Genomic DNA, 18,214 nt, shown 5'->3' with positions numbered 1-18,214 from the left:
GCTTATATTTTATAGCTTATAAAATCTTATCTTATTAAATTAAATATTTTAAATTATAAATACTTTCTTAAGGTAAAATACTTATATATAGTATATATTATAAGTAATATAGCCTATAAAATACTTAATATATACTCTAAGGCTTATCTTAAATACTCTTTAATACTTATCTAGCTCTTTATTTTTTATAAAAAGGTATACTTTATAATTATATATATAAATACTATTTTAATTAAATCTTAAGTTAATTATATACTTTCTTATTAATAATAAAGTATAATTTTAAAATTAAAAGTCTAAAGCTTTTAATAAGGATTTCCCTTTATTATATATCCTTAGGCTCTTATTAAGTAAATAAACTGCTATAAATATACTCTCTAGCTATATAATAAAAAGAATTCTTATTTTATTTAATATAGTATTTAACTTATTTATTACTTTTTAATTTATATACTCTATTCCTCTATTTAGCTTATATATACCTATAAGGCTAGTCTCTAGGATTATACTTTACTTATATAGCTAAGCTTAAAATTCTATATTCCTTAATATATATATTATAGTAAGCTTATTATTATAATAAATAATATATATTAATAGCTTAAATTACTATATAACTTAAATATTATAAAAATAAAATATATTAAAAATAGAAATCTTACTTTTATTTATAAAAGGTAAAATATATAAGTAGCTATTAAATTTATTCTTTATTAGTATAAGCTATTTATATCTATTATATCCTTATTTATAGTCTTAAAGGTCTTAATATATATATTAAAAAGATCTAGGGAAATACTTTTTAAGTAGCTTCTTACTTATAACCTTTTTAATATATACTTAAATATATATTTTATACTTAATTTACTTAATTCTATTAATTTAAACCCTTTTAATATTCTTTATTAAGCTTTAAAGAATATTTTTTCTTAAGTAGCCTATTTATAAATACTATAATATTTTAAAGTTATTCTTTAATCTTACTAGGTTAATTAATAATTAATACTATTATATATATATTATAAGTAATAAAATAAGCTATTATATAATTAGAATTTTACTATAAAGTATTATTTAAATATTAAAAAAATAAAAATAAATAAGCTTATATTAAAAAAATATAAAATTAAAATAATATTTTATTTTAATAATAATTAAACTATTATTTACCTCTTTAAAGTATAGTATATAGTCTTTTCCTAAGTATTAAAGCCTTTTCTTAAAGAAGAAATATTCTAATATAATATTAATATAAAAACCCTCTATAATAAATATATTAATAAGTATAATACTATATATATAATTACTATTTTTACTATTAAAGAACTTAAGGATTACTTAAATACCTCTCTTTATAATATAATATAAAGTTATTTTAACTTTAATAATATTATTTAATCTTAATATAAAAGACCTAGGCTTAAGTAAGCTTTTACTATTAATTAAATAAATAGTATTTACTATATTAAAAATAATACTTATAAAGAGCTTATAGTAATTATAATTATTAATATATATTATAAAATTAATACTCTTAATAAGCTTAAAAGAAATTATAATAAAGGCTTAAAGGATTTAGCTTTAATTAATATTACTTATAAAGCTTAACTTCTTAAGAATAGAAATTTATTTCTTATTAATCTCTACTTTAATAAGCTTAATTTTAAAGTCTTTCTAGCCTAAATCTAACTCTATATTAATTACTTTAGCCTCTTATTCTATAAGCTATTTATAATAATAATTAATTCTTCTTATAATTATATATTTAACCTTTTTATAGCTTTTAAGTTTTTAATAATAATTAAGCTTTCTATATAGGTAATTATATAATTTTAAAGCTTTTTAATACTTATTATTACTTAATTATTACTTAAATTTACTCTTAAGAATTATATTAATTAAAAAGCTTAAAGAGAATACTTTATATAAGATTATAACTTAAAGCTACTTTATATAATAAGTAAGATCCTTTATATTATTTACTTTTCTTTTAATATTATAAAGTATATAATAGGCCTATTTTAATATAAATTTCTTCTTTATAGCTTATAAAAAGTTAATAATTACTAGCTTACCTTTTATATTAAATATATTATAAGCTTATACTTTAAAATAAAAAGTATATTATTAATTAAGCTATTATATTTAATTTCCTTAAAGCTTAAAGATAATATTAAGATAATAATAATATTTATAATAAAATTAATTAATTACTATAAAGTCTTATAAAATAAAATAATCTTTAAGCTTATAAAGTATTTAATATATAAAATAGCCTTTAAAGTATTTTATATTAAGCTTATATAATATTATACTTTATATACTTTAATTAACTATTTTATAAATTATATAGTTAATCTTAATATTAATTTTATATTATTACTTAAGGGATTTATTAAATAATACTTTAAAAGTAAATATCTCTTTAAATTTATACTTAATCTCTTAAGTAATAAGCTCTATAAGTAATAATAGCTTAAAAAGTCTTAAATTACCTTTTAAAAGCTTATTATACTTCTTTTTAAGCTTAGCTTACTGCTTATAGTACTTTATAAAGTGTTTTTCTTTATATTTACTAATTAAAAAAGATTAAAGAATATTATTAAGCTTATTATTTTTATTTAAATTAAGCCTTTCTTATTTATTAATTAAGTATATAAAGAGTTTAATTCCTTAGATTTAATATACTTATTAAGCTTATTTATTAAGTTTAATAAGATCCTTTTTATTAATTAATTTAAATATTAAAAAGAACTTAAAAAAGCTTATAATTACTTAATATAGCTTAAGTTATTAAAATATATAATTTTCTTATAAAGAGAGGAATTACCTTTTAAAAGTATAATACTTTATTTAAGATTAATTAAAAATAATAAATTTAATTTAAATAATAAAAAGAAAGTAATATAAATTACTAGAGATATTTCTATTTAAGCTTATAATTATTATTAATAGCTATTTTACTATAAATAAAGTATATTAAAGAGGATTTAATAAGCTTTAATTCTTCTATTTAAAGTAAGTATAATAAGCAGTTTTAATTAACTAAGTAGCTACTTATATAACTATAAGCTAGGCTAATTACAGTGCTATATTTACTAATAGCTTTATTAATATTATAGATAATTAAACTTAATTACATACTTAACCTCTTACTATATTATATAATTACTATAATCTCTTGTAATTACAAGTATTAGTAGTTTTAATAAAGGTAATTATCTTATAGAGATATATCTTAGCCCCTTTATTATAAAAGTATATAGACCTTAGAATTAAATTAAGGTTATATATAAGGCTTTAATAATCTAGCTATAAGTATACTAGAAATACTATATATATTATTTAATTATTAAGCTATTATCTTTTAATTAAATTATAAGGTAATATATAATTAATATTATAATTATAATCTAGGTTAACTTAATATATTATATATTAAAGTAGGATAATTTATATCTTTTTTCCTAGTAATCTTATTAAATAAAGAAAAAGAAAGTATATAATATTATTATAATTTTAATAGAGCTTTTATTCTTTAATATAAAGTTAATTTTATTAAACTTTATTAAAAAGTATAGCCTTATAGCCTTATAATATTATTTTATTATTAAAGTTTATTATTCTTAAGTATTTTATTTCTTTATAAAATAATTAAAATCTTAGTTATATATAATAATTAAATTTAACCTTAAGATTCTTTAATTTAATATTAAGAATATATTTATAAATATAAAATAAAGAAAAGACTTTAAATTTATAATTTATTAATTCTTATTAAAGTTTAAATATAAAAAGAAGTTTTTATAGTTATAATAAGTATTATATAGCCTTTATAATTTATTTAAGTTATAGTTTAATATTTATTCTATTAAACTATAAGGATTAAAGCTTAAATAAAGTATAAAAAAATTATACTTTTTCTATTTAAAGAATAAAGAAATATATTTAATTTTCTTTATTAATAATATTTTAATTTTTTATTATTAAAACTGCCTTTTTAAAGTAAATAGAATTATAAAAAGACTTTAATAGAGCTTTAAGCTTATAATAAAGCTTAAGGTAAAATAGTTTTTTAAAATTTAAATAATTTATAATTAAGAAAATTATATAATTAATTTATATTATAATTTATATATTAAGAAAATTATAAATAAATTTAATTAAAATATAAGAAATATTTATTTAATAATATTTATATTATTACTTAAGTTTATCTTTAAAGGTAATTAAATAATAATAAAAGAAATTAAGATTTATTAAGAAAAAATAGGTTTTATACTATATATAATTATTTTAATTAAAGTAAATATAATATTTATTATAAATATTCTTTTTAAATTCCTTATTAATTTAAATAAAATTTATTAAAAAGTAATTAATTAAGTAATTAAATACTTTTACTTAACTTATTATTATTATATTATTTATAGAAAATATAATAAAATATTTATAATTATATTAAATATATTATTTATTAATAATTAAGCTTTAAGGAAATTATCTTAAGGTTTTTTAATAAGCCTTTTTAATAGTTTTATTTTATAGAAAGTATTAAGATAAATAATTATTATTACTTTAATAATAGAAATTAAATTTCTAGCCTTTAAGTAAATAGTAAAAGAAATAATAAATATTAAAAAATTATTCTTAAATATTAAATTTAATCTTAAAAAACTATAAAATATTTATTATAATAATTTTTAAATAATCTATTTAATAATTAATAAGGATATAAAAATAATTACTTATTTATAATATATAAGTATTTAAAATATATAATTTAAGTAAGAATTTATAAAGAAGTTATTTAATATAACTTACTTATAAATAAAAAATATATTAATAAATAGTTTAATAAAAGCTTTTTTAAAATAAAAATTTAAGCTATTTATATTATTATTAAATATATTATAAGTAAAGATTAAATATAAAATATTAAATTAATTAAAAGTAAAAAGCTTTAATTATTTATAGCTATTTTAATTATTCTTTAGCTTTTAATTTTAAAAATTAAATAAATTTAATAATACTTATAAGCTAAAGCTTATATATAAATACTAATTTTAAGCTTATAATAATACTATAACCTAGCTTAAGTCTTATAAAAAGTCTTTAGTTTCTTATAAATAATAATATATAATAGCTTAAATTCCTTAATAATAATATATTTATATTAGCCTCTATTTAAATAAGTTAATTTATAAAGATAATAATAATTTAAGTATTTAAGGTTATTTATAAACTTAATAATATACTTTAAAGTAATTTTATACTCTTTTTCTTTTTAAGATAAATAAATATTAATAAAAAAAGCTATAAATATTAAATTAAAAGTAGCTATTTTATCTTTTTAAGCTTTTTAGTCTTATTAATTAATAAAGTTTAAAAGTTTAAATTATAAATAATATTATAAAAATATATAGTAAAAGGGAATATAATATTATAATTATTAAGAAATTAATACTTTAAAGTATAAATTTACTTAAAAAAAAACTTATATAAGCTTATAATAATAATTACTATTAAAATAATAATAATATTTATTTAATCTATAGATAGTTATATAATTAATAAAGTATAATTTATTAATAAAGAGACTTTTAAAGTATTTTTTATAGAATATTTTAAAATATTTAATAAATTAATTTAATAAAAGATAATTTATTAAAATATAAAATATATAAGTAATATTAAATTAAATAAATATTTAAAGAAAGCTATTCTATTAAATTAAAATATAAAGAGATTTAATTAATATAAGTAATAAAGTAATTAATACCTTAGGAATTTTAAAAAAAAAAAGTAAAAAGCTTAAGTTCTTTAAAATTATTAAAGCTAAAAAGAAAATACTTTTTATTATTAAATATAAAATTATAATTATTATTTATAAAAAAAGATTAATTTTTAATAAAATTATATTTAAAAGCCTATATATTCTTATTATTTAATTTAAAATATAATTTAAAATTATAATATCTTAGTATAAGTATTTAATAATAAAATTTTAAGATAGTATATTATATAATTAAATTAATTCCTATAGAGCTTTTATCTCTAAGTTAACTTATATTTTAATTTTCTATATTTTTAATAAAATCCCTAAATTAATTTTTAATTAACTCTATTAACCTTATTAACCTTATATATAGTTTCCCTTATAAGGCCTTTAATATAAAAGCCTTTATTATTTTAATTACTTTAGCTTTATTTTTTATAATTTTATTTTTAATTAATTTAATAAGATTATTAAAGACCTTATTAATTTAAACTATTTAAAACTTAAAATATTAATATTAAGTTTTATATTTATAATTTAATTTAATTACTTTAAAAAATATAACTTTATTTTTATATATATTAAGCCTCTTTATAAGCTTTTTCTTTAGATTTCTTAAGTATTTAAGCTTTTATTTAAGCTTTATTACTATTTAGCCTTATTTATAAGTTTAAAAATATCTTATAAAGAGTAATAAAACCTTATAATTAAAAGTAATTAATTTAATAAAGCTATAATTATTATTATTATTATATTTAATCTTTTAAAGATATTTAATTTTATATTTTAATTATTTTAAGTTTTTATTATTATTATTAAGTAAAATAGTATTTATAGTATTCTTTTTATTAAAAAAATAGCCTTTTAAATAGCTAGATATATTATTATAAAGGCTTTTTTTTTTAATATTTAATATTAATTTTTTTTTTTAATAATATTATATTAAATAAAGATTATAAAGTTAATTAATATAAAATAGCTAATAATAAATAAATTAAAAATTAATTAATTATATAAGTTTAAAAATATTTAATAATAAATTATAAGAAAAAGAAGTAATTATTATATATATAAAAGCTTTTTTTATTTCTTCTTTATTATAAAGTTTAATTATTATTATATTATAATCTTATTAAGAAAGTTAATTATTAAGAAAAAGTTAAATTTAATATATTAGGTTTTTAATCTATATAAATCCTTTAGTTTTAAATTTATAAAATAGCTTTAAAAAGACTTAAGCTTTAATAGAGAGTAAAATAAATAAATAAATAAATATATTCTTATTAAAGCTTTAATTTAAATAATAAAGATTAATATATATACCTTTAAAGTAGCTTATTATTTAATTAATATTCTTTAATTTAATAAAATATATAAATAGATTAATAATAAGAATTTAAAAAAAAGTTTAAAGAGAAAGCTTAAAATATATAAAAATATTAAATTAATAAGAAAATATATTTCTTATAAAGATATTAAAGGAAATAATAGATTTAAACCTTATAAAAATATTTAAATTAAATTAATAAATTAAAATAATATAAGAATTTTAAATTAAAAAGAGATATTATATATAAATTTAAATTATATTAAGAATTTTAATCTCTTTATTAAGTATAATAATATTTATATAAACTTAAGTCTTTATTTTTTTTATTTTTTATTTTTTACTAAAGCCTAAGTCTTTTTAAAGCTATTTTATAAATTTAAAACTAAAAGATCTATATAGATTAAAAACCTAATATATTAAATTTAATTTTTTCTTAATAATTAACTTTCTTAATAAGACTATAATATAATAATAATTAAACTTTATAATAAAGAAAAAATAAAAAAAGCTTTTATATATATAATAATTACTTTTTCTTTTTATAATTTACTATTAAATACCTTTAAACTTATATAATTAATTAATCTTTAGTTTATTTATTATTAATTACTTTATATTAATTAACTTTAAAGTCTTTATTTAATATAATACTATTAAAAAGAAATAATTTAATATTAAATATTAAAAAAAAGCCTTTATAATAGTATATTTAACTATTTAAAAAGCTATTTTTTAATAAAAAAATACTATTAATACTATTTTATTTAATAATAATAATAAAAACTTAAAATAATTAAAATATAAAATTAAATATTTTTAAAAGATTAAATATAATAATAATAATAACTATAGCCTTATTAAATTAATTATTTTTAATTATAAAGTCTTATTACTTTTTATAAAGTATTTTTAAATTTATAAATAAGGCTAAATAATAATAAAGCTTAAGTAAAAGCTTAAATACTTAAGAGATTTAAAGAAAAAGCTTATAAAAGGGCTTAATATATATAAAAATAAAGTTATATTTTTTAAAATAATTAAATTAAATTATAAATATAAAATCTAATATTAATACTTTAAGTCTTAAGTAATTTAAATTAATAAAGTCTTTAATAATCTTATTAAGTTAATTAAAAATAAAATTATAAAAAATAAAGTTAAAATAGTTAAAATAATAAAAACTCTTATATTAAAGGCCTTATAAAGAAAACTATATATAAAGTTAATAAAGTTAATAAAGTTAATAAGATTAACTAGAGGTTAATAGGATTTTATTAAAGATATAAAAAGTTAAAATATAAGTTAATTTAAAGGTAAAAGTTAACTTTATAAGAATTAATTTAATTATATAATATATTATTTTTAAATTCTATTATTAAATACTTATATTAAGATATTATAATTTTAAACTATATTTTAAACTAAGGAAACTTAAGTCTTAAATATAAACTAGTTTAATATAATATAATTATTATTATTAAAATATTTTTATTTTTTAATATTAAAGAATTTAATTAAAAAATAAAAAGAAAGCTATTATAAAGCTTATTTAAAAAATTATTATTTAATAGCTTTAATAGTAAAAGACTTATAGACTTAAGCTATAAATTATTAAATCTTAGCTTTATAATATATAATAAGAGTATTATAAATAGCTTAAGTTTAAGCTTAATAAGCTTTTTTTATATTCTATATAATAAATAAGTAAATAAATTATTATAAGCTTTATTAAATTTATATAATAAAAAGTATATTAATTAAAGCTATTAAAATTATTAAAATCTTAAAAAAAAAAATTATATTTTAATATTAATATAATAAAGCTAGAAAATAAGCTTAAATAAGTAAAAAAAAAAAAAATTAAAGCTTATTATTATAAATAAAAGCTATTAATAATATTATATAAAAAAAAAAAAAAAAGAGAAATAATAAGCTTATAGTCTTAATATAGCTTAAATAAATTAAAAATTATAATTTATAATTTTTAAAAATAAAATATAAATATATATATATATAGCTATATAAATATTATATTATAAAGTATTAATAAATTATTATTTTTATTTATATTTTAATTATATTTCTATAAATATATATTTATAAAAATATTCTTTATAAGGCTATAATTACTATTTAATATTATAATATTAAGCTTTAATTAAAAAGTATATTAAAAATACTTTTATAAGTAATAATTAATAATAAAACTAATTATTAAATAGCTAATTAAATAGGCTTAAATTAATATTAATTTAAATAAAAATAGCTCTATTAGTTATAATCCTCTATTAAAAGCAAGAAAATTCTACTTCTTAGATAGAAAAATAAGGCTTATTAAATACCTTAAAATTTATGCTAAATATGGTGCAAATAGCTGGTCATCACACATTGGAACCTAGGGGGATTGCGTTTCCTACTGTCTCCAATATGTGACAGCTTACCGGCACTTGCCCTGTGCGTCTACTAAAGTTTCCTCAGCGCTTCGGTTCAACCAAATCTCCACAACTGAAGGCATTATTACAAAAGTTGGTTGCTTGAAGCATAAGATAATACGACATTAGTAGTAAATAACAGTTCATGCTATGTAATTATACCAGACTCCTCCTTTGTACATTTTGATGTCTTAAACTTTAGAGGTCAACGTTTCTGTTACACGCTAGGTTAGTAGTCACTGTATCAGTTGATGGCACTTTGTGAGCCTATCGACACCACAGCCCCATGCAGTTCATTAGTACTGAATGAACCCAAACACTGTGTGGGTAATGACTATGCGGACAGTACTGAGTGTCGACTTACCTACGCTGTCTTGTTTCAGCTCTAGCGCGTAGCCTTATGTAATGCCTGCAACAAACATCGAACATTCATCATAACCAGTCAAGCAGCGCGTCGCTCAAGGTATCCTGTCGCGAAGGGATAACTTTGGTATCAACCGTTGGGAGTAACAATTCTGACGATTCATTCGTTTGACCCGTCAACTTCAACCATGGCGAGTGTTGACGAAATCTTCAAGGTTTGTTTTTCTTGATGCGACCTATAGCTTCAATCTCTAACAAGCTTCCAGAGCTCCGGCATCTCAAGCAAGCGTAGGCTTGATCCTATTAGAGATCCAAGTAAGTGACTATCAAAACTTGGTCGCGAAGTACTCCTGCTTACATGGTTCAAGATGAAATTTACAAATCAGCAAAATTGAACAACAGTGGCTCAAATCGACACGCCCAGGTCGACGATGCGCAAGACGAAGACGAAGACATGGAAGCTGGCCCAGCACCTCCTCCCGACGAGGAAGATTTCGGACCCGATTTGCCTCCCGATGATGACGAAGGCCGCTTCTTTGGCGGAGGTATCACGAAACAAGAATCAGAGATCCTCGACTACGTAGACGAAGCCGACGCTGGAAATGCGCCCGAAAAGATCGATGCAGCATGGTTGCGAAAAACAGCTCTCAACTTCGAGAAGCGCATCAACAAGAACGCTGAGCTTCGCGCCAAATTCGAAGACGAGCCGCAAAAATTTATTGGTAGCGAAGCTGATCTTGATGCCGATGTCAAGGGATTGTCTCTCCTTTCCGAACACCCTGAACTATACCCAGAATTTGTCAAGACGGGATGTGTCGCGAGTCTAGTCAGTCTATTGGCGCACGAGAACACCGACATTGCCATTGATGCCATCGAGATCATGGGCGAGTTGACCGACGAAGACGTCTCCGCAGAGGATGAACAGTGGAATGGGTTGGTTGACGCCATGATGGATGCAGATCTTCTTGGACTGTTGGTCTCCAATTTCTCTCGTCTGAATGAAGATGACGAATCAGATCGCAGTGGTATCTACCATGCTTTAGGAGTGATTGAGAACTTGTGTTCTCGGCAATCCGTTGCTGAGCGTGTCGGTGAGGATGAAAAGCTCTTACAATGGCTTCTGCAGCGCATTCAACGAAAGGAGGATATCGTATCGCAAAATAAGCAATATGCTGCGGAAATTCTAGCTATTCTCTCCCAGATAGCCGTCGCCAATCGAACTCAACTGATACGCCTCGACGCCGTGGATCTCCTTCTCCAACTGGTGGCCCCTTACCGACGACGTGACCCGGATAAGGGCGGCGAAGAAGAGGAGTACATGGAAAACATATTTGCCTCTCTAACATGTTTGGCAGACGAGGGTACCGGAAAATCAAAGTTCATCGATGCCGAGGGTGTAGAACTGTGCCTTATCATGCTTAAGGAGGGAAAGAAGAGCAAACCACCTTCTTTACGTCTCCTCAACCACGCAGCGGGCGGCAATTCTGGTGTGGAAGTCTGTCAGAAGATCGTCGAGGCTGGGGGTCTCAAAACACTCTTCACTCTCTTCATGAAAACCCAGGACCATAGACTAGCAGAGCATTTGGTGGAAATCTTCGCTTCCATGTTGCGGCTCTTGCCAGCCAACTCAGCAGAAAGGATAAGGACACTAGCAAAGTTTGTGGAGAAGGACTATGAGAAGATAACGAAACTGATCAAGTTCCGACGGGACTACGTTGCCCGGCTTTCATTGGCAGAGCAGCAAAATGACGCTGAAAAGGCCGTCACTCCAGCAAACGATCGAGAAACCGCCGAGTTGGAATGGCTATCCCGTAGAATCGATGCTGGCCTATTCACACTACAGACTATCGACACGGTCCTGGCTTGGTTGGTAGCAGAAGACACGGGCGCGTCACGCAAGGTCAAGCAGGTCCTCGCCGAGCGGGACGAAAAGGTGTCACTAATCGGGCGTACATTAAAGGAGCAGCTGGATGGTCTAGACACGACAGAGGAGAACCAGGATCTGAGGGACATGTTGAGCACTCTAGTCGAGTTTGTTCAGTAAACTTAATAATCAAAAAGGCGTCCAGACGGAACGCCGCAGGGTGACCGGTATAGAACGCATGGCCTTGCTTTGCTCTCTCGTAACAAATCCTCCTCGTACCTAATCTATCGTCTTCCAAAGTGCAGAGCTAACAACGCTCGTGATTATAAACACCGTGACTCCGCCGGGGAACCGCTCAGGACTTGGTGTTGGTGGGAGGAACAGGGTTGACGTCGAAAACAGCGCTGAGGAGATTCTTGATAACCCCAGCTTGGCCCTTCTTACCAGCCTCCTGGATACCCTTGATTTGAGTCTCAGCGTCCTTGTTGGCTTCGGCTTCGGCCTGCTCGTTACCCTTGCTGTGCTATAGAGATGTCAGCGATCCCAAACATTCCACAAAACGTAAGAGTATCCTACCTCGGCCTCGAACTTCTTGTACTCCTCCTCCTTCTGGGCCTTGTAGTCGGCTATCTCTTGCTTGGCTTCATCGCGAGCTTCCCTGACGCGCTTGGTGCGGTCTATCGTTCGGTGTTAGACGGACTAATTATCGCATCCGGGGAGGGAAATGGCGCTTACACTCTCGGGCTGTGCATCATCGTCGGGTTAGCGATCTAAAACAAGGCGGGGAGTAGTAAAGGCAATCAAGCTCACCCTTCTGAACAATCTTGGAAGCATCTTGCTCAGCCTAATGACGTAAGTCAGCTACAAGACCATACTGAAATAATAGCGCAAGGAGGGCCGTACGTCGAGGAGCTGTTTGATGCCGGCCGAGTTCTGGGCAGACTGTGGAAGCGAGTTAGTTGGTCAACATGATTCGTTCATGGTCGCGATAGCAGCTAACCATGATGTCGTGTTTATATAAAAGCGTGGAAAATAGCGATCGGATCGGTCGTATATGGAAGAGACGTGGTACTAGGTTCGAGGACTGTTGGTGATTGCGTTGATGAAGAGTCGATGGTGATGGAGTTGAAGATGAGTTGCGAATGGCTGCAAGACAAGGTACGGTACCTAGCAGTTGACGGCGGATTACGTCTGAGCTTGGGCAGTTGCTGTTGGAGCCAGATGATTCGCAGGTACCTTAGTACCTAGTATCTTTGGGCTGGTGGGCTCCCCCTCCAGTAAGAGCTGTAGCGCTTAGCGCGTGTTGTAGCCGCGTATCAACCGCCATGTCATTTCACGTCATGGTAACAAGTCCCTTCTTTTTTCATTGAATCATAATCTTTTGACATTTCGATTGTCTTTGATCGAACTAATAAATCCTCCGGCCAATTCCGATCAATAATTCGAATTTGAGGCAACCGATCATCCGGATCAATCACCAATCCACCTCAGAGAAGCCAACATAAAACCTCGACACAATGTCTCAAGCATCTAAGCTGACCTTACTGGGGACGTCGCTACTCACAGCCGGCACAGTCATTGCTGTACACTACCAACAAAAATTCGAGAAGGCGGTAAGTCGATTTTACGCATCAGCCAGCCTCTGCCATATTTCTTCAATGCCATTCATTCCACAGCTCCCAAGCTAATTTCGATTTCTCAGGCCATGCACGAAGGCGTTGTCCGCGATATGGAACAGCAGCGAGTAAAGCGAGAACGACAATTAGACTTCGATCTGCAGAAGCAATTGGAGGCAGAGTACAAGCGCGAACAAACAGTCCACGACTCGATAGCAGCAGCCGAGAAAAGCATTCCGGATCGATAATGCAATGGCGTCAAGTCTCAAGAAACAATTGTACAATCAAACATATCCTACTCTCTAAGCGACCACAATACCATGGTTAAAATCTATATTTAGTTGCATCAATGCATTTCATTGTTTCTGCTATCCTAACCTTATTTGATATACTAACTCTGGACAAGTCCCCTTCTCTACATTACAAAGCGTTATTAGGCTCCGCTGGCAAGCTTTCGATGCCACGTTACCATTCGAGGCTTCCTATTTCAAATGTCCTTTTATGCCTCATCTGTATTTTCAATTTTTTTTGTCGTAATCAAGCTCAATTTAACGGATTGAAACTCCGGATCGGTTGGTGAACATTCTGGCGGCAATGTTCATGGCCTGCAACTCCTGGAAGAGCAGCTTAGCGGCGTATGGAATATGAATCTGAGCAATCTTGGTCTTGTTCCTGCAAGGTCGGCATTCGAACGACTGTTTGGAAAGGTTGCTGTAATTCATGTTAGCGAGTCATTCATAGTCATTAGAGTAGTAAGACTTACGCAATTGGTGTCATAAGTCCGCAAATTTCGCAAACGTGGACTCGGAAAGCATCCGACACCTCAAACAGACGCTCCTTCAAGAAGGCAGCAGCACCGTGGGCAATCATACAATCACGTTCCATCTCTCCGAATCGCAGACCACCATCTCGAGCACGACCTTCGACGGGCTGTCGGGTCATAATCTGAACGGGACCACGAGCACGAGCGTGAATCTTGTCGTCCACCATGTGACGAAGACGCTGGTAGTATGTAGGTCCGAAGAAGACTTGAGCGCGGAGCTTGCGTCCGGTATGGCCATTGTACATGACCTCAAAACCTCGAGATTGGTAACCGTGTTTTCTCAAAAGCTCGGACACGGAGTCGACGGTGACATCAGTGAATGGCGTTGCGTCACCCTCCATACCCTCCAGTGTTGAGACCTTACTCAAAAGACACTCGATCAAATGGGCAATTGTCATACGAGACGGAATGGCGTGAGGGTTGATGATAATATCTGGTGTCAAACCTTCTCTGCTGAAGGGCATATCCTCCTGTCGATAAGTAACACCGATTGTACCCTTTTGACCGTGACGAGAAGCAAACTTGTCACCAATCTGGGGGATCTTGGTTGTTCGTACGCGAACCTTGACATATTTGACGTTGTCGGCGTTGACTGTCAAAATGACTTGATCGACAATACCGTTCTCCGTGCTTCGCAGAGGTGTCGAAATATCACGACGCTGATGTGTCTGCGTCCTGGTTCCCAGGTCCTGGTTCTCCTGGTCGATAGGGGCAGTCTTGCCAATGATGATATCTTCACCTGACACTCGCACACCAGGGGCCACAATACCATCCTCATCAAGCTTGTCATATGTTCCGTGCTTCATTCGAAGTGTTGTTTGTTGGAAGGGCTTCTCGAAGATTTCTGTGTAGTTCAGACCGACCTTCTTCTCCTGGTCCGAGTATGATCGGAAGAACAGACTGCGGAACAGACCTCGATCAATACTACTCTGGTTCATAATGACGGAATCTTCCTGGTTGTATCCTGAATAACAAGCAATTGCAACGATGGCGTTTTGACCGGCTGGCAGTTCACGGAACTTGAGGAACTCCATGGATCGTGTAGTAGCGAGAGGCTTTTGGGGGTAGTATAGAATGTTGGCCATGGTATCCATACGTCGAGAGTAATTTGTCAAGAAGAAACCCATGGCTTGTTTACCCATGGCAGATTGGTATGTGTTACGAGGAGACTACGAATTGTTAGACGCGTTCGACTTAGTTTGGGGGGTGGCACATACCTGGTTGTGATCGGGGAAAGGAATGATGCTGGCACAAATACCCAGGATCATACTAGGATGAATCTCACAATGTGTGTACATGTGAGTTGTGGGGTTGACCTTTGTCTTCAAACGCTTGTTGCGTTCTTCCTCCTGTTCCCTCTTCTCTGCCTCTAGCTTGGCCTGCTTCTCTTCTTCTGTAAGATTGATCTCGTCCTGCTTCTGTTCACGATAGATTTCGAGATCTTCAGGCGTCATGCAAATCATAGCGGTTTCCTCTTCCTCTGCATCAAGATACTCGACAGCTCCGGAGCGAATAAGTCCCTCCCAACCAATCTTCTCTGATGGATCAGAAGGTGGCTCTGCTTGCTCCTGCGCAATCTTGTTGACAAGGTCTTTTGTCAATACTAGCTGTCCCTTGTTGATGCCAGTTTCGTAGTCATCCTCTTGTTGCACGGTGAAGACTGGCCTCATGACACGGCCTGCGTCAGAGAAGATTTTGAATTCACGGTCTCGAATATCCCGAACAAGAGAGACTTCAAACTGGACATAAGACTTTCGTCGCGTATCCAAGACGCTGTTCACCAGTCCCTTGGGATCAGGGTGGACACCGACCCAGCTACCGTTGACGAAAACCTTGGTTGCGTGAGGGTATCTTGTTGGTTCGTACTCTTCAACGACTTCCATACCTCGGTTGATCATGAATTCGATCAGAGGCTCAGCTGGTGAGCCCACGCTCACATAGCACATCAGCGACAAGTTCTTGACCAGACCACAAGCCTGACCTTCAGGCGTCTCGGCAGGGCACACCAAGCCCCAGTGAGTATTGTGCAGCTGGCGAGGTTTCGCGAGCTTACCGTCACGTCCAATGGGCGTGTTGGTACGTCGCAAATGCGAGAGTGTCGAGGCAAATGTATATCTGTTCAACACTTGGGAAACACCAGCTGTGGAGCTTGCAGCCTTCTTCTGATCTCCCCAGTTACCAGTAGCCAGTGAGTACTTGAGACCGTTGGACAGGGTTCCTGGCTTAATGGCAACATTCAAGTTGAAGTTTCTGTTGCTCTCAACGCAGCGCTTGAGGTAGTTGGAGAGCTCAGTGTTCATTCTCCTTATGATGCCACGGAAGAGCTTTGCCAGTAGGGGACCAGCAAGATCGAGTCGCTTCTTTCCAAAGTGATCACGATCATCCGGCTCACGACGGCCGAGAGCACACTGAAGAAGCTTGTGCACCATATAGCCCAGGAAGAACGCCTTACGGGTCTCGCTACCCTCCGACTGAGAAATATGGGGTAGAGTCTCCTTCTGAAGAATGTCCTTTGCAACACGGACACGCTTCTCGCGACCAAGACTGGCCTGGTCTCTGTTTCCACGCTTACCGATGAAATCGAGAGCAACTTCTCTGTCCTGAACACAGAAAGCTTCCTCGATACATGGACGAAGCATTTCCAGCATCTGACTATCGTTTCGATCGTAGCAAATGTGGTTGAGAATATCCTCATCAGATACGACACCCAAAGCTCGGAAGACGATGGCAACGGGAAGATCTGACTTGACGAATGGGAGTGAAGTCTGGATAGTCTGGCCAAAGCCACCACGGGCAGAGTCTCCCTTGCCGAAAAGCTTCATCATTAAGCTAGAGATAAGACGCGAACCTTTTTCAAGGGCACTTCGGATCTCAGCAGTGTAGGTGAAAGGGCTGGGCTGAGCCTTCTTGAAAACTTGGACGATATTGGCGGCAGAACGCTCCTGCGCGATCAGAACCTTCTCACTGCCGTTGATTACGAAGTAACCACCCTGATCGTAAGGACACTCGTTAAGCGTGAACAGTTCTTCGTCGGTATGTTGGCTCAGATGACAAATCTTGGATTTAACCATGATGGGCATCTTGCCCACAAAGATCATGTCTGACTCGCCTTCGGTCTTCATGCTGCCGCCGTTCTCCTCAGTCTCCCACTCAAGCTTTGTGGGGTGCTCTCCAGTTCGCTTGTACTCTGCCTGCTGTTCCTCGTCCATCTCGTGCAGAGGAATTTCCTTGTCGATAGCAACAGAGACCTTCTTGGTGATCTTGATGTAAGTCGGTGAAGCATAGGTCAAGTTTCGGTCGCGGCATTCGTAGGGTAGTAGGGAAGTAACGGTACCGTCTGTCTCACTGATGGACGGGCGAGAAACCATGACACTTCCGAACTTGATCTCGTATCGGCGAAGAGCGATCGGCACTCCATAAGACGAAGGAGGGTTGTGCTGGTCGAGGGAGATGTTGGCGTACTCATTGACGAGATCCTGAACAGTAGTTTGTGTGAACTCATCGAACGAGTCGGTCTGCTGTGATGCAAGACCCTTTGTCTCGAAGAAGGACGAGATCACAGTCCAGCAATCCTCGGGGGTGATACCCTCATCGTAGCCATAATCGTAGTCGGAGTCGTTCTCGTAAGAATCGTCCATGATGTCGGTTTCAATCGCTGCAGCCTTTATAATAGGGTGTTCGGTTTTGATTAAGAGTTGCGACAAGGAATTGTTAATTGAGTCGATAAGAATGCGCCCGTAGGCAGTTGCGTCGGAAGTTATTCAGCGAAAGACAAAGGAGCTAAGACAGCGAAGTCAGGGCGGTCAGTTCTGGACCTGGCGCCTGATGCACCCCGTGAGCATCTGTCTATAAATTTGGCAGATGGACGACAATCTCTGGCCAGGAGATGGAGTGACTATAGGGAATGCGCAAGGTATGAGAGTCGGGGTGGAGAGGTGATGAATTTGTTAGACAATGAATATTAACTTAGCATTCAGGAGCCTGAGGTTGAGGCGTCGAGACGCGAC

General features: G+C 29.9%; 4 protein-coding genes across 4 annotated transcripts; 2 read left to right on the top strand and 2 right to left on the bottom strand.

Moving 5' to 3' along the window:
* Nucleotides 1-10,092: 10,092 nt before the first annotated feature.
* Nucleotides 10,093-11,948, top strand: FPOAC1_002790 (uncharacterized protein; the record flags this gene model as incomplete). Its single annotated transcript, XM_044847365.1, has 3 exons — nt 10,093-10,119; nt 10,171-10,219; nt 10,273-11,948. 3 exons carry the CDS (start codon nt 10,093-10,095, stop codon nt 11,946-11,948), a joined length of 1,752 nt encoding a protein of 583 aa, XP_044713281.1.
* Nucleotides 11,949-12,123: 175 nt separating this feature from the next.
* Nucleotides 12,124-12,771, bottom strand: FPOAC1_002789 (uncharacterized protein; the record flags this gene model as incomplete). The annotated part of the gene is made up of 6 exons (XM_044847364.1): nt 12,124-12,291; nt 12,345-12,445; nt 12,504-12,512; nt 12,579-12,612; nt 12,672-12,710; nt 12,769-12,771. The coding sequence occupies 6 exons, from the start codon at nt 12,769-12,771 to the stop codon at nt 12,124-12,126; spliced, it is 354 nt and encodes a 117-aa protein (XP_044713280.1).
* Nucleotides 12,772-13,285: 514 nt separating this feature from the next.
* On the top strand, nt 13,286-13,632 carry FPOAC1_002788 (uncharacterized protein; the record flags this gene model as incomplete). The annotated part of the gene is made up of 2 exons (XM_044847363.1): nt 13,286-13,381; nt 13,471-13,632. 2 exons carry the CDS (start codon nt 13,286-13,288, stop codon nt 13,630-13,632), a joined length of 258 nt encoding a protein of 85 aa, XP_044713279.1.
* A 300-nt stretch (nt 13,633-13,932) lies between these two features.
* RPB2 (DNA-directed RNA polymerase II subunit RPB2) lies at nt 13,933-17,845 on the bottom strand (the record flags this gene model as incomplete). Its single annotated transcript, XM_044847362.1, has 3 exons — nt 13,933-14,095; nt 14,148-15,376; nt 15,425-17,845. The coding sequence occupies 3 exons, from the start codon at nt 17,843-17,845 to the stop codon at nt 13,933-13,935; spliced, it is 3,813 nt and encodes a 1,270-aa protein (XP_044713278.1).
* Between the last annotated feature and the right edge of the window lie 369 nt (nt 17,846-18,214).

Source organism: Fusarium poae, chromosome 1, assembly GCF_019609905.1.
Source record: "Fusarium poae strain DAOMC 252244 chromosome 1, whole genome shotgun sequence".
In the NCBI taxonomy this organism is placed as follows: Eukaryota; Fungi; Ascomycota; class Sordariomycetes; order Hypocreales; family Nectriaceae; genus Fusarium; species Fusarium poae.
The sequence above is the reverse complement of the archived record's forward strand: the minus strand, read 5'-3'. Positions and strand labels throughout refer to the sequence as shown.